Raw genomic sequence first — 14,303 nt, forward strand, 5'->3', positions numbered from 1 at the left:
GACCTGAACAAGACAGGACCAAGAACCAGTGCTTACAGCCTACAGCAACCTCCCAGAAGTCGTCAGATTCATAAGCCAGCACACTCTGGACACACTTTTTATTTACACAGCCACTGAGCCCTGCAGTGGAACTCTCCCACCAAGAACAGAGGAGATGCTGCTTGTCTGAATTTCAGCAAGGACTGAGACATCTCTATATTGCTCTTTCCAGGGAGCCTGGTACCAACCCCAAAAGAAGATGTTAGTCAAGCAGCATCTGCTATTCATGGAACTGTGCTGTGCCCAGGGATGACTGTATCTTTTTACAAGTGTTCACAAGCCATCTTTCAAAGATCTTGCTTTTAGAAGCCAGCTTCCCAGGTATTAAGTGTTTGCAAAATCTCTCCTGCAGTTTCTGCTGGAAAAGTAGGACTCATGAAGATGGCTAAGAAAAATATAATTAGATGGAGAAGGAAATGGCAACCTACTCCAATATTCTTGCCTGGGAAATCCCATAGACAGAGGAGTCTAGCAGGCTATAGTCCTTGGGGTCGCAAACAGACACAACTTAGTGACTAAACAACAACAAAGATATCTATTTACACATTCATCCTTATATATAAATTTCTAAGGCCTATGTGTATATATATGTCCACAGTCCTTTTTTTTTTTTTTAATTTTACAATTTAAAAAATCTGAGAGCAAACATGTTTTCTTATGATCCATTTGGTTACCAAACCTGAGATGACCTGAATTTATTTGATGGTGAAATAAAGACTGTTTATCCCCCTCCCCCGAAAAAAAAAAAAAAATATATATATATATAATTAGAAGTGGAAGATACTAGAGAGAGGTGATAAGAAAGCAAATGTCAGTGATAAGAATGGATGTTTTACATTGCCTGTGATCTCTTAGCTTGCCAAATTAGAGAATAGGTTTAGGATGAACCTTTGTGAGACATCTCTATATTGCTCTTTCTGGAGAGTAAGGTACCAACCCCAGTGAATCTTTGAACCCCTGGTACCAATCTCCAATGAATCTTTCTTTTGTTGTCTCATCAAAAATAGAATCCAGAAGGTTTGGGAGAGTTGACAGGTAATCTGTTTTGTGGGCCATATTTCATTGGATCTAAAATACAATCAGATTAATAAGATGCTCCAGTATTTTATAAACATCAAGAAAGAAAACATGTAGCCACTTAAACTGTAACACAATGTTTTATCATTCTTACTATTATAAACTTGTTTATGTTTAATATATGTAGTTACTGATGGCCTTCCCTGGTGGCTCAGTGGTACAGAATCTGCCTGCCAACTCAGTCAGATAGATATCTGAAAGTAACATTACAATGGCTGCCCAAAGAGAACCCCAAGTTCAGTTCAAACTTGTTTTGGTGGGTGATGGTGACACTGGCAAAACTACACCTGTGAAACACCATCTGACTGGTGAATCTGAGAAGTGTATAGTTACCCGGAGTGTTGAGTCCCATTCCCCGTGTTCCATACTAACAGAGGACCTACCTATTAAGTTCAATGTATGGGATGCAGCTGGTCAGGAGAAATTTGGTGGACGAAGAGATGGCTATAACCAAGATGAGTGTCTCATTAGAACGTTTGACATCAGGAGTTACGAGAACACGCCTAACAGGCACAGAGATCTGGTCCGAGTGTGTGAGAACAACCCCCATCATATTGTGTAGCAACAAAGTAGATATTAAGGACAGAAAGATTAAGGCAAAGTCAGTTGTCTCCCACCAAAAGGAGACTCTTCAGTACTATGTCATTTCTGCCAAAAGTAGGCAGAAAAGCTTTGAAAAGCCCTCGCTCTGGCTTGCTAGAAAGCCAAGTGGAGGCCCTAACTCGGAGTTTGTCATCATGCCCGCTCTCACCCGCCAGAGGTGGTCATGGACCCAGCCTGGCAGTGCATCTAGAGGTTGCTCAGACAGCTCCTTTCCCGGATGAAAATGATGACCTGTGAGAAGCTGAGCCCAGCGTCAGAAGTCTAGTTTTACAGGCGACTGTCCTGTCAGTGGTGCCTGTTCGCACTTTATTACACATCGAAGCAGAGCCTGTGCTTACTCTTTGGATGCTGAAGGAGATGGATGGGCTTCAGAGTGAAACTGGCAGTTTAAAGAAAACTTCATTTTTCCGACCTGTGTATTTAGGTGTTTCTGGAATACAGATGCTTCCGCCTTGCGTTTCAAATATAAGACTGCTACAGTCACATGACAATACTGAGAGGTGGAATCTTGTTTGTTACTACCACTCGCGTTCCTGTTTGTTTAGAATCAGAAAAAAGTTGTATTTCAAATATCTATTAAAAAAAAAGAATTTGGCTGCCAGTGCAGGAGACGTGGCTTCCATCTCTGAGTCAGGAAGATCCCCTGGAGAAGGAAATGACAACCCCCTCCAGCCTGGGAAACCCCATGGACGGAGGAGCCTGGCGGGCTACAGTCCATGGGGTTGCAGAGTCAGCCACGACGTAGTTATTGAAAAAGCTTTTAGTCTTTAAACATGTTTATCATCTGTCACTCTTGTGCAGAGGTGAGCAAAACAAATTTGCTAAAACGTCCTCAAATGCAGAGTCTAGCTCCTCTGAACTCCTTGCCAGAGTCTTCCAGTGCATTTTCCACACACCATTTTAATCCATAGCATTTAAGAGCACAGCTTTTGATGAGGGAGCTCCACTAGGACTTCCAGATTGTCTTTCTGTATACTCATTCTGCAGGCTTTGATCCTGGTGCTTGATCTTACTAGAAGGTGTCAACGGATGTCTGAGACAAAACCAGGACTCATTTTCCTACTTCTAAAGAGCAGGCCATGACTGGAGGTCATGACTGCCACCTGGCCAACAGTAGCTAGGACACTAATAATTCCAAAGTGAGATCGGTTGTAAGCTGAATCCAAATCTCAGAGATAAAATTGATGATGAAATGAGGTAGCCTTCACTTTTTGAGTTATCTGCCCCACCCAGCCTGACCAATGCCGCAAGCCTCATCCATGGACTGGTAGGCATCACCGCGTCAGACCAGGCCAGGCTGGGCCAAGCAGGTCCTGCAAACGAGGAACAGGGATTGGCCTCCTTTTAGAGGAAAACACAAGGGCATGTGGGGTTGGCCTTTCCCACCATGGGGGTCATGACCAGAGAAAGCTAGGCCCAAGAGAGGAGTGAGGCCCCCACATAGAGGGGCTGAGATAGAGCAGGCTCACTGCTTATCCAGGGCTTCCTAGGGCATGTGGCAGATCCCAACTTGAGGCTGGGCTGCCACCTAGGCCCTGGGTTCGAGAGACACCCTGAAGTCTCATCTCCCCTTCATCTCTAAGGTGGCAAGGTGTCCAATAACTAGTCAAAGGTCCCACAGCAGCACCTGAGCTGTGCTTGCTCAAATGGGGACTCCCCCACCTCTCTTGGAGCTTCAAAAGCCTTGATGGTCACAAAGTGGCCCCTAGAGCTTTCATTTAGCTGAAGGACTCCATCCCACCACGTCTTAGTGTCCCGAAAACCCCAGGCCCTCTCAGCTTCGATGTGGGCTCCCAGCTCCCATATCCAGGCTTCCCCAGAGTCGGGTGTGGAAAGGGGCCCTCTCCAGCACCACCCTGCAGGACAGCACATGTGGACGAGGCCCTTCAGTGGTTCTGGTGGCAGTGCCACTGCTTAGTTACCTCTTCTGTCCCCCTAAGTTTGGCCTGGACTGGGGGGGAGGGAACAGCCTGTTGGGGGACTCTCGTCCATGTGAGGTCACCTACCCCATTAGGGGATAAGCCCACAGCCTTCAGCCCCTCAGCCAGTGCCACTAACCAGCAACCACCCCCCAACCGCCCCCACTGGGCATAGTCATTCTGACCCTTTGGAGGTTTCATCTGAAACCTCCATCTCCCCTCCTCTGCAGACGAAATTTTATGGTTAGGGGTTCTGGTCAGCACCTGTGGCAGCCTCCCCAGAGCTGACGTTTTACAAGTTTAGGCCTCTGAAGCTGGGGTGGTTGAGCCAAAGCCTCAAGCCTACAACACAAGTCACTGATATCAGGGTGGGGTTGGGGGGTGGGGGGCAGCCAGCCTGTCCAGAGGCCTGGATGATTAAGCAAGCGTTAGCTTCCTGTTGCCACAGTAACAAAGCACATGTAGTGCCTTAAAATACGTATTTATTATCTTCTCGGTTCAGAAACCTAAAATGGGTCAGCAGGGCGGCATTCCCACTGAGGCTCTAAGTGGGGCTTCCATCTCCTTGCCTGTTCCAGCTTCTAGAAGACAGTGCATTCCTTGGCTTGTGGCCTCATGTCATTCCAACCTCTACCTCCGTCGTCACATCTCTGATACTGCTGCCTCCCTCTTCATCAAAGCCCACCCAGACAATCCAGAATAATGTCTCCATTAAGGACTTTAACTCAGTTACACCTGCAAAGTCCCGTTTGCCATGTAAAGTAACAGAGTCACAGGATCCAAGGGATTAGGACACGGACATCTCGTGAGGACCATTATTCAGCCCATCACAGAGCTCAAACGCTCAAAGAGGACTCCTCAGTGGTATTTTCCTAAATATATATATATGTATCTCTTGAACCTCTGACCCCAAAAGCCAGCAATGAGTAGCTAAAGGACTTGAAATCACCTCTTTAGAAATAACTAAACAGATGAAGTATTCATAAATCAAACTCTTGGTACTAATACGTTGGTGGTGTTCAGCAGTTTTGTATGCATCATGACAACGAGTGGGTTAAGGTGACTGAACACATAAAAGAACCCAGCATATAATAGCTTTGTGATTTTTCATCTGCAATGTGCAACTGAAATGAGACGTGTAATTTCAATTTTGGAGGTCTAAGAGAACTGTTAGTAAACAGCTTTGAACTGCTCCAGGGAACCTGATTTGCTGCATTTATAATATTTCAATTGCTTTGTGCTGAGTGAAACTCTGCAGCTTGGATTTGAATCTGCCTGGGTTGGGAGTCTGATGTCTTAAAGAGTGATTAAAACTTGCTAATATGTTTAAAATATCTAAAGGGATTTAACAAAGTTTGCAAACGGGGTTGTTCTGGAGGATTAAATCTGTTTAAATGTATGAATGATTAAGACACAGAAGAATGTTATTTTTACAGGAAAATTACATTATCAATAAAATAAAATGTCCATGATGCGCTTAAAAGCTTAAGAAATGAAATTTTAAGATTTTACCTCTAATGGATTGAAAATTATAGTCGTTTGCACACATATAGTCATTTATAAGCACCCTTGAATGTTGAGAAACTCAAACCCTTGAAGACTGTGGAATAACTCTATAAACACACCTTGTTCAAATGACTCTTACGCATTCTTTTAAAGATTGATCATACCTCTGGAAATTGAGGGGGATTTTGTGGCATTTTGTTTAATACTGTGGCCATGATGCACAGCATGTGGGATCTTAGTTCCCTGACCAAGGGTCGAACCCACGTCCCCTGCAGTGGAAGCTTGGAGTCTTAACTACTAGACCACCAGGGAAGTCCCTGAAAATTGAGGCTTATTAATGCACACACCCTCAGTTTAGGAAACTTTCTGGTTGGAACAATTTCCTTCTCCTCAACTCTTAAACCACAGTCTTCCCCACCAAGCTGCCGTCACAGCAGACCTACCTTGAGCAGGTACGGCTTTCTGCCAGCCAGTGGGAAAACCTGCAATCACGGTTCCCAAAGCAAAAGCCAACCTCTCCCCACGTCCATTCTCCACAAACGCCTTGCCTCTTTCCCAGGGCAGTGGGTGTTCCAGAAACTCATGGAACTAATTCCTAAACAAACGGGGCTTACACTGGAAAACTGTCATCTCTGGCCCCAGTTCAATAAATTCCAATTTGGTCTTAGTCTTCTTATATGAGGGGACTTCTATCATGTTAAGGGTTCTCTTTTAAAGAGATCCTTCAAGCGAATCCCTTAAAACTTAAAGTAGGATTGACCTCAACATTTATATGCACGAATACTTTGGGAGTTCTATATATTAGAGCATCAACCTTCCAGCAGCACTATTATTCCCTGTTAGTGGATGAGAGAACTGTAGTGCCCAGTTTATCCGTTTTGGAAATGGCCGTGGTAGGTTTGAACTCTGGCCATCAGACTCCACAGACTCAACTCCCTGTTACTGCTGCATGAAATTGCTTTACCCCTCGACACAGAACTGGAACACAGACCTGCAGCTTCCATTGCTAAATTATGTCGATAAATCACTGCACTGTTACTGATACCGTTACTGGCAGTCCTCGCTGCCTGTCCTGTGAGTAGAAGCCTCGAGGAGGAAAGAGGCAAGGAGGAAAAATCAAAAGAAACAGAGATCCCCCAGGGACCTTGTTTAAAGGCAGATTCTAATGAGAGGGTCTGAGGTAGACCCGAGAGCCTGCATTTCCAACAGCCTACCAGGTGAGGCTGGACAGCTGCTGTCTACGGGACAGTCTGACTTCCTGAGTGTCTCCTGCAGCAAAAATACAAGGAACCGGGGCATGTAGATGTCACAGAGCTGTTTGATGATGTGAGAAACAAAGGCGGGGTTTATTTTCAACGCATAGGAGCCTTGTGAGGAAACCACGTTCTCCTCTGGAAAACGAAACAAGTATAAGGTTGAACGTGCCAAGGTCAAAAGCATATTAGGGGTGGTACAGGTGCCCCACACCATCCTTGATCCCATGCACTCTTTTGGAAAACAGTAAGCAAGGAGCAAGGAACTGACATGGGAGTGTTGCTGCTTTAACACTGCTGCTGCTGCTGCTGCTACTGCTAAATCGCTTCAGTCCTGTCCGACTCTGTGTGACCCCATAGATGGCAGCCCACCAGGCTCCCCCGTCCCTGGGATTCTCCAGGCAAGAACACTGGAGTGGGTTGCCATTTCCTTCTCCAATGCATGAAAGTGAAAAGTGAAAGGGAAGTTGCTCAGTCGTGTCCGACTCTTAGCGACCCCATGGACAGGCTCCTCTGTCCATGGGACCTTCCAGGCAAGAGTACTGGAGTGGGGTGCCATTGTGTGCCCAATAGGACCAAAGCTGTCCACACTTGTCCGTTTTGTCCTGACCATTTTTAATAGGCAGTATTTGGGGGCAAAAAGTGTGTGCTGATGAAGAGGGTAATTACACACACCTCTGGACTTCAAAAATGAGAAAACAAGCCACATAAATTCTCTTCCTTAAGAAAACAGCCATTTCAAAAGATTTTCTTTAATATCATAAAATATTTTCATGGACAAGTGAGCTAGCAAACACACATGCACCAATGTGCCTTTTGACAAGATTTTCCCCTGCCCTCACCTCCCACTCCCACATCAAGGTGGACAAGAGATTGGAGAAATGAATACAGCAGATGGTACAGATAGAAAGGAAAAAAAAAATCGATAAAAAGGATGGATATAACATTGTGCTTGGTTATTTTCCTATGTCACAACAAAACAAAACATTTCGGTGCAAATAGTTAATTCTTCCTCTTTTCCATTTAAGTCTGGTGGAGAAAAAAATACTTTTTGTATAATAAAATATGTGGTTTTTTTGGTATTTTTTACTTTTTTTTTTAACGTAACTTTTTTTTCTTTTTTGCAGAAAATAATTTTGTAAACTGTCACTTCACGGGCAGGGAGGCTGGATGCCACACGGGTCCCAGCTCGCCCACTGGAGGCAGAGCGTGAAACCAAACCCGGGCGGGAGAGGCGGTACAGCGGAGGCGCAGGGTGGGGCTCGCACAGCGGATGGGGCGGGGGGCGAGGGGCGAGGGTGTGGACCAGGCGGGGCGGGTTAGAGGTCACTCTCGCCGTACAGCGCCGTGGAGAAGGACATGTAGTCCAGAGCACCGGGCACGGCGTCGGGGCCGGTGTAGGGGGCCATTCGCGCGATGCAGTACTCAGCCTGGTCAGGCGGCAGCTCTCTGCGCAGCTCGTCCACCGTGATGTAGTTCTGCGAAAACAATGCGCTCAGGGCGGCCGCAAAGCCCGGAGGTCGGGAACCTCACTCAGGAGGTAAGGTACCCTGTCCAGCCCCCATTCCAACAGGTACATTATATATACCTGTATCAGGCATATATGTAAATAAATGAATTATACGATAAGTTATATGATATAGACACATATGTATAAATGTTATCTATATATGTACATATCTATATATGTGTATATATATTTAAATAACATATATTTCAATCCCCTTGTTTTTCACTTCAGTAACTACTTTAGCCTGTTTCCAAGTAATTCCAAGAGCTAATTGCACCTGTAATCTTTTCGTGTATCTCTCTAGTGTGCACCAACCACAGGCGGGTATTAGCAATACCATATTTGGTGAAACAGAGTAGGACTCCCACGCCCAACTCAGCTGGGCTCTGAGGAGGTCACACAATTCTCATAAATCACAGGAGCCTCCAGTCTGGGGCATCACTGCCACTGACAGACTCTTAACCTTCCCCCAGCCCATCTGGTTCCCAGTCTGGGATGTCTGCTTCCTCCCTGTCTTGGGCTTGCCCATCAAAGTCTACTTGGAACCTGCATCTTTGGGGAGCTAGCGGCTTCACACGTGTTCAGGGACTTGCCCTACTTCTGCCAGAGTCCCCTAAGGAGCCAGTCTGAAGGAGACAGGGGTTGGCCCTCAAGTCACTTCAAGAGTCAAGAGATCAGGTCCCTTTCTGGGCCCCGGAGACTTCCTCGACCAAATGAGTCACTTGAAGGAGGTGGTTTCTGAGGGTCCTTCCAGCTCCAAAGTGCTATGACTCTAACAAGGTGTCTTTGAATGTAAATAAGAGCTTTAGGAACCTCTTTGTTGGTTCAGTCTTTACTTCAATGTAGACTGAGACATTTCAGAAACTATTCTCCCTACTGGCTAAGGAAGGACAGCCTAAGGATTATCCTATGAATTTTACAGGAAGGGAATCTGACCTCTAGATCTCTCTGCCCCCAAATCCCCCGGGATGCGCCTACTTTCCCACTGTCAGGCTTGGCAGTGCAGGGAACCTGGGAGATTTGGAGAACTGAAGCTGACTGCTGCTTAGGGTAGACAAATGAGAAACATGCTTCTTTCCTGCTTCCCATCCACATGCCATGGCTCATGCCCAGAATGATGCAGGGCTGAAGTCTTAAGTTCCCAGACTGACCTTTCATCACCCACTCACATACTCCATCTGACTGGACTGCCCTCCACTGCCAGTCATTTCATCACCAGTATCTCATCATAAGTATGACATGCAATGTCCGTGGCAAGGGACTCCCTGAAGCTAATACAGTGTCCTAACCTCTTAGCTGATGCCCAAATGCTACAGAAACGGGTAGAGGTGGACAGCAGTGAGGCTCGGGGTGGGAGAAGGAACAGCGGAGCTGCTCATGACCGCTCCTCCAATTCAGCCCACCTCCGCACGGCACCCACGCCACAGCACACCCACCTTATCCCCGGCCAGGATCTTGAAGGAAGCCATGACTTGGTCTGCTGTATCTGTATCAGCTGTCTCACGAGACATAAAGTCGATGAAGGCCTGGAACGTCACCACCCCCAGGCGGTTGGGGTCCACGATGCTCATGATGCGGGCAAACTCTGCCTCTCCCTGGAGGGAAAAGCCAATCCCAGGCCTGTCAGCCACAGTCCCCTCTCTCTATGGACCTGAAGCCTCTGGGGGCTCAGAGTGCTTGAGGCTGTCAGAGAGGGCCCCTGACCTAACCTGAGATGTCTCAGTTTCCCACCCTCTACGGATGCACGTGGTCCTCTTGGAACAAAAATGATAATGCTGATGATAACTAATGCCAGCACTGGCTAACAGACAGCATACACTATACACCAGGCCCTATTTGAAGTGCTGTGTAAAATTCATTTAACCCTCCTCACAACCATGAAGTAGCTATTTATTTTATTACTTTCATCAGGTCTCCAGAGGAGAAACCTAAGGCCCAGACAGGCTTAGTGACTTGCCAAAGGCCACACAGCCAGGGGGTAGTAGAGCTGAGACATGAACTTGGGCCTCCACCACACTGCACGTTCTGAGTGTCAGACACGGCACAGCACTCACGTTGAGTTGCTTCATTTAACCGTTACAATGGCCCGGCAGCGCTCCCCTCACCTTATCTGGGCCTCCAAGCAGGGGATGACAGAACCGAGATTTATCCCCAGGTTCCTTGCTTCTAAAGCCCACGCCCGTGTTCCTGCGCTGGGCGGCCCAAGGGCTCTGGGCTTTGCAAGGTAGGCCAGGAGTTGCCTGGCCTGCTCAGAAGGCCTGCATGAGGGCAAGGCAGCTGAGAAGGTTGGGAAGGGGCTTGGGGCAACTAGCAAAGGGGCGGCATGCCTGGCTGAAGCCATCACCAGGACAGAGGTGGAACTCTCCAGGCCTCACGTGAGATAGAACTGAACCAACCTCCACCCAGAGTGCCTACCACAGTGCTGCCTGGCAGCCTCGGGGTCAGCCCCACCATCCACGATGGGAGCCAAAACACAAAAAGCCCACTTCAATTGTAAATATCAAAAGAGAAACCGGCAGAGAAAGGCGAGAAGGCCAGGTCTCCCGGACACACACAGGCCCCACAGCTGGGGCCCAGCCTTTCAGTACACTATCTTCCCCATGGACCAGAATCTTGAGGCCCCTCCAGGGAGGGGGGGCCCCTGAGCCTGAGGGCCTCCAGCCCACCACGGCCAGGACTCGGCCTCTCCAGTCAGCTGGCTGGCTGCCGCTCACCAGGGCAGAGGGTGGGGTTTACATTACCATGTTGTAACCCATGGAGATAAGGCAGGCGCGGAAATCATCCGTGTCCATCATGCCTGTCTTCTTCTGTGGGGCAAGGGGCACCAAGACACGAGGAGGAGAAAGGGCCAGCCCGGGGCCAGGAAGACAGGGCATAGATGGCCAGAGGGGAGGTCGAGGTGTACGGTTTTAGGGGGCGGGGGGCGGGGAGGGGGGCGGCGGTCAGGAAGGGGAAAGGAACATAGGAGGAAGAGATGCAAATACACATCCGGGGAAGATATCCACAGAAGGAGGAAGACAGAGCAGGGAGATGCAAAAATCCGTCCATGGGATGGAGAGCGATGAGGAGAGAAGAAGGTGGGCACCGCGCAGGTTCCCACGAAAGATAACCGAGGGCAGAGGTCAGAGGTCGGAGTAGCGGGAGGAGGAGCCCGCCGGGGGCCAGGCAGGGACAGCAGAAGATGAGCCCCACGGCCCACAGGAAAGGGGAGGCAAGGAGATCCAGAAAGAGAGAGAGAGAGAAAAGAAAAAAGGAGAAACGCGTTATTTCTCGCCCCGGACGCCACCCCTGAGCGTGCTCCATGCAGGAGGCGAGTACCTGGGGGTCGTTGCCAATATCATAACCCAAGCTGATGAGGCAGGCTTTGAACTCCTCGGGACCCAGCGTGCCGGAGTGATCCTGGGGCCGCCGTGCGCCAGCCAGCGAGCCATGCGGTGCCAGGGAGGTGGAGGCCGTGAGGGGGAAGGGGTGGGCCATGCCCCAGTGGAGGGTAGCGTGTGTGGGGAGAGACAGGGACGAAGGCATGCGGATGGGGAAGGTGGAGGGCGGAGGGGCGGGGGGAGGAGGGAAATAAAAGTGCACAAGGTTAGACACACGGCCGTGGCCCAGAGGGGGCCCTCTCCCCGGTACACGCAGCTGTCCTGCCCCGGGGAGCAGGCTGGAGGGAAGCATGGTGAGCCATGGGGAAAGAAGCTCCCCCAGAAGAGTGCCCAGCCCACCTCTGGCCCCGATGCCCTGAGCAGGGTTTTCCAGGAGGACGCCACCCACCCAGGTGCCTGGAGGGCAGTGAAGCAGGCAGGGGTGGTGGGCAGCACCCAAGCCCATGCTCCCACCCCCTGTGGCCACCACAAAGCCCCAAGGCACTGGGAGGGGCAGCCCACACAAAACTGGATGAGAATCCAGGAGGACTGATAGCTCTGGCACCTCTACCAGGGGTCCGAAAGGCCCCCCGGGGCTCGGGGAGGAGGGAGGCTCTGCTCTGTCCCCAGGCACAGGCAGGGGATGGTCGCCATAGCCAGGGACAGCAGACCCTCCCTTGAGGCTATGGCAGCCTTGCCCCCAAGGCGTGACTCCTCATGGTAGGAGAGCAAGAGTCAGGGGTCTGAGGGTTTCACTTCACCCACAACACGAGCACTCTCTCCAGGAAAGCAGCGATGCTCGTGGGACACCTGGACAGCTTCTAAGGCCAGCCTGGGGCGGTGGAGAGTCAGAGCAGGCTGACTGCAGCTCCTCCCTCCCCACCCTCTCCTCCTCACTCGCCCAGGAAGTGGGCCCATGCCCTGGGCAGTGCCCTCCAGGGCCCTGGGGCTGGGGCTGCCGTCAGCGAATGCAGGGGTGGAGCTCACCCGGTCAAAGTGGTTGAAGGAGGCCCGGAACTCATTCATCTGCTCCTGGCTGATGCCCTTGGCATCCCTGGTCAGGATCTGGTTCTCCACCTCATTGATGGTCCTGGCGATGGTGGTTAGGAGCTGCTCCCAGCCCACACGGATGTGCTGCAGGCAGGCAAGGCCCGTCAGCAAAGGGGTCCCAGGCCTGGGCCCAGGTCACCCCTCCCTACTCCCTCCCCTGATCATCAAAATGGCCAATGCAATCAAACCAGGCCTTCTGCCCGGATTAACAGAGTCAACAGGCGCTGGGCAACCAGGACAAGGACAGCAAACCAGGACAGAGGACCCAGATGATGAAGGGGGAAGCACAGAAGGGTGATGGTTTCTGCCCGGAACAGCAGAAACCAGGATGACCAGTGCGGTCAGGTCAGGAAAAAGGGCAAAGTTGACAGTGGGGAAGATCAAAGGACAAAAAAGTAGGTAATTCCCTGAACATCCAACTCTAACCTCACACCCATGCCTTCATAGTCAAAACAAGTAGGTCATTTAAAAAGCAGAGGCCAAACCAGTGTCTGGTGACCACCAGTCTCAGAATCACTGGGTACTTGTTAAAAATTTAGATACCCAAGTCCCATCCCAGACCTAGTGAATCAAATTCTGGGACGGTGCCTGGAAATCTGCATTCTCAGCAAGCTCCTGGGGAAATTCAAAAGTCACTGAGGACCGAAGACTCAGAGCTCCAGGAGGGAGGAGAAGTTGAGTATTCTCTCACTTAAAAGCTAGGGTTTATCCTACTATGCAACCAGTCTGCTTGGAATGATGGGTGACCCCCCCCACCACCACTTCCCCAGCCGAGGGAAGCAGAAGGGGGATCCGGGGCTCCCTCTCCAGGGGAGCAAGGCTGGTGGTGCCCACCTCCATGGTGTAGTTGGTGTGCTTGTTGTCGAAGATGAGCGCCTCCTGGATGAGCTGGTGGTCGCCCTCCAGCTGGTCGATCTTGGGCTTGTAGTTGACGATGCTCTTCTCATATTGCCGCAGGTGGTTGAGCTGGTCCTCCAGGGTCCCGTGCATCTCAATGGAGATCCTTCCAATCTCCTGCTCACCCAGAAAGGAGGCTCTTGTGAGACCTATGCACTCTGGGCCCCCAGGGTGGAGACTGGGGCCAACCCCTCTGATGATTCTTGGCATGGAAATAGCATCATAAAGGAATCTGACCGGCACTGACTGTTATCACCAGATGAATACCTCCCATCTCCCGGCTACCCCTCAGCCTCAGGAAGGGGATGCAAGGTCAGTTGCTAACTTAAAGATTCACTCCTCTACCTGCCATTCAAACTCCCATCCCAGGCCCATTCCCGACTACCACCCATCTCAGGGAAGTTTTCCCACTGAGCTGGGTTCCTCACAGCCTCAGGGCACCTGGCTCACCTTCTCAATGAACTCGATCCTGCTGTTCTGGTTCCTCGGAGGCCTGCCTTGCCCACCTCAATCCCACCTGTCTCCATGGTCCAGGCCTAATCCCCATCTCTGTCTCTCATTGGGAATTCAGTTCAACTTGGCAAGCATTTCTGGAGCACCCACTACCATGCATAATGTGCTAAGCAGGTAGAGATGGGGTCCAGAAAAGCACAGAGGAACTTGACATGGTCTCTGCCCTCAAGGAATTCAGAGGGACACCACGCTCTAACCCAAGCAGTGTTCCTTCCTTACCTACATCACCCTGGTACCTGGCCCAACAATACAGCAAAGAATCTCACGCTTGCCCAAAGCACAGTTCTCTCTCTGGGGAGATCACCTCCTCCTGGCCAAGCTCATGGCTCAGGAGGAAGGGAGACCAGCTCAACCACATATGCCACAGGGCAAGCCGCATCAGTCACCTAGGCACTGATCCTTCCGTGGGACTGTCTCATGTGGTGTCCCTGTGTGGGCACGGGTCCCACACCCTCCACGGGGCAGCAGGCCAGCTGTGGGTTCAGGACCCACAGTGGCCACAGGTCCCGTCCAGGAGGAGACAGGGAAAGCCTGACTGTCTGGGATGGTACAAGGAAGGGTGGAAGCCCCTGCCGGG

The 14,303-nt window shown here is 50.3% G+C and overlaps 1 protein-coding gene and 1 pseudogene across 5 annotated transcripts in view; one reads left to right on the forward strand and one right to left on the reverse strand.

The window, feature by feature from the left end:
- Positions 1-642: 642 nt before the first annotated feature.
- Positions 643-2,615, forward strand: LOC101906193 (GTP-binding nuclear protein Ran-like; annotated as a pseudogene).
- A 4,514-nt stretch (positions 2,616-7,129) lies between these two features.
- The window catches only part of ACTN1 (actinin alpha 1), a 98,085-nt gene continuing 90,911 nt past the window's right edge, over positions 7,130-14,303 (reverse strand). Inside the window, exons 17-22 of one of the 5 annotated variants that reach the window (XM_005211976.3) lie at positions 13,151-13,330; positions 12,254-12,400; positions 11,226-11,306; positions 10,649-10,714; positions 9,344-9,502; positions 7,130-7,875 (exon numbers count right to left, since the gene is read on the reverse strand). In XM_005211976.3, coding sequence (XP_005212033.1) covers positions 7,717-7,875; positions 9,344-9,502; positions 10,649-10,714; positions 11,226-11,306; positions 12,254-12,400; positions 13,151-13,330 — 792 coding nt within the window. In that variant the 3' untranslated portion in view covers positions 7,130-7,716. 5 annotated transcript variants of the gene reach the window in all.

Source organism: Bos taurus, chromosome 10 (genome assembly GCF_002263795.3).
Source record: "Bos taurus isolate L1 Dominette 01449 registration number 42190680 breed Hereford chromosome 10, ARS-UCD2.0, whole genome shotgun sequence".
NCBI lineage: Eukaryota > Metazoa > Chordata > Mammalia > Artiodactyla > Bovidae > Bos > Bos taurus.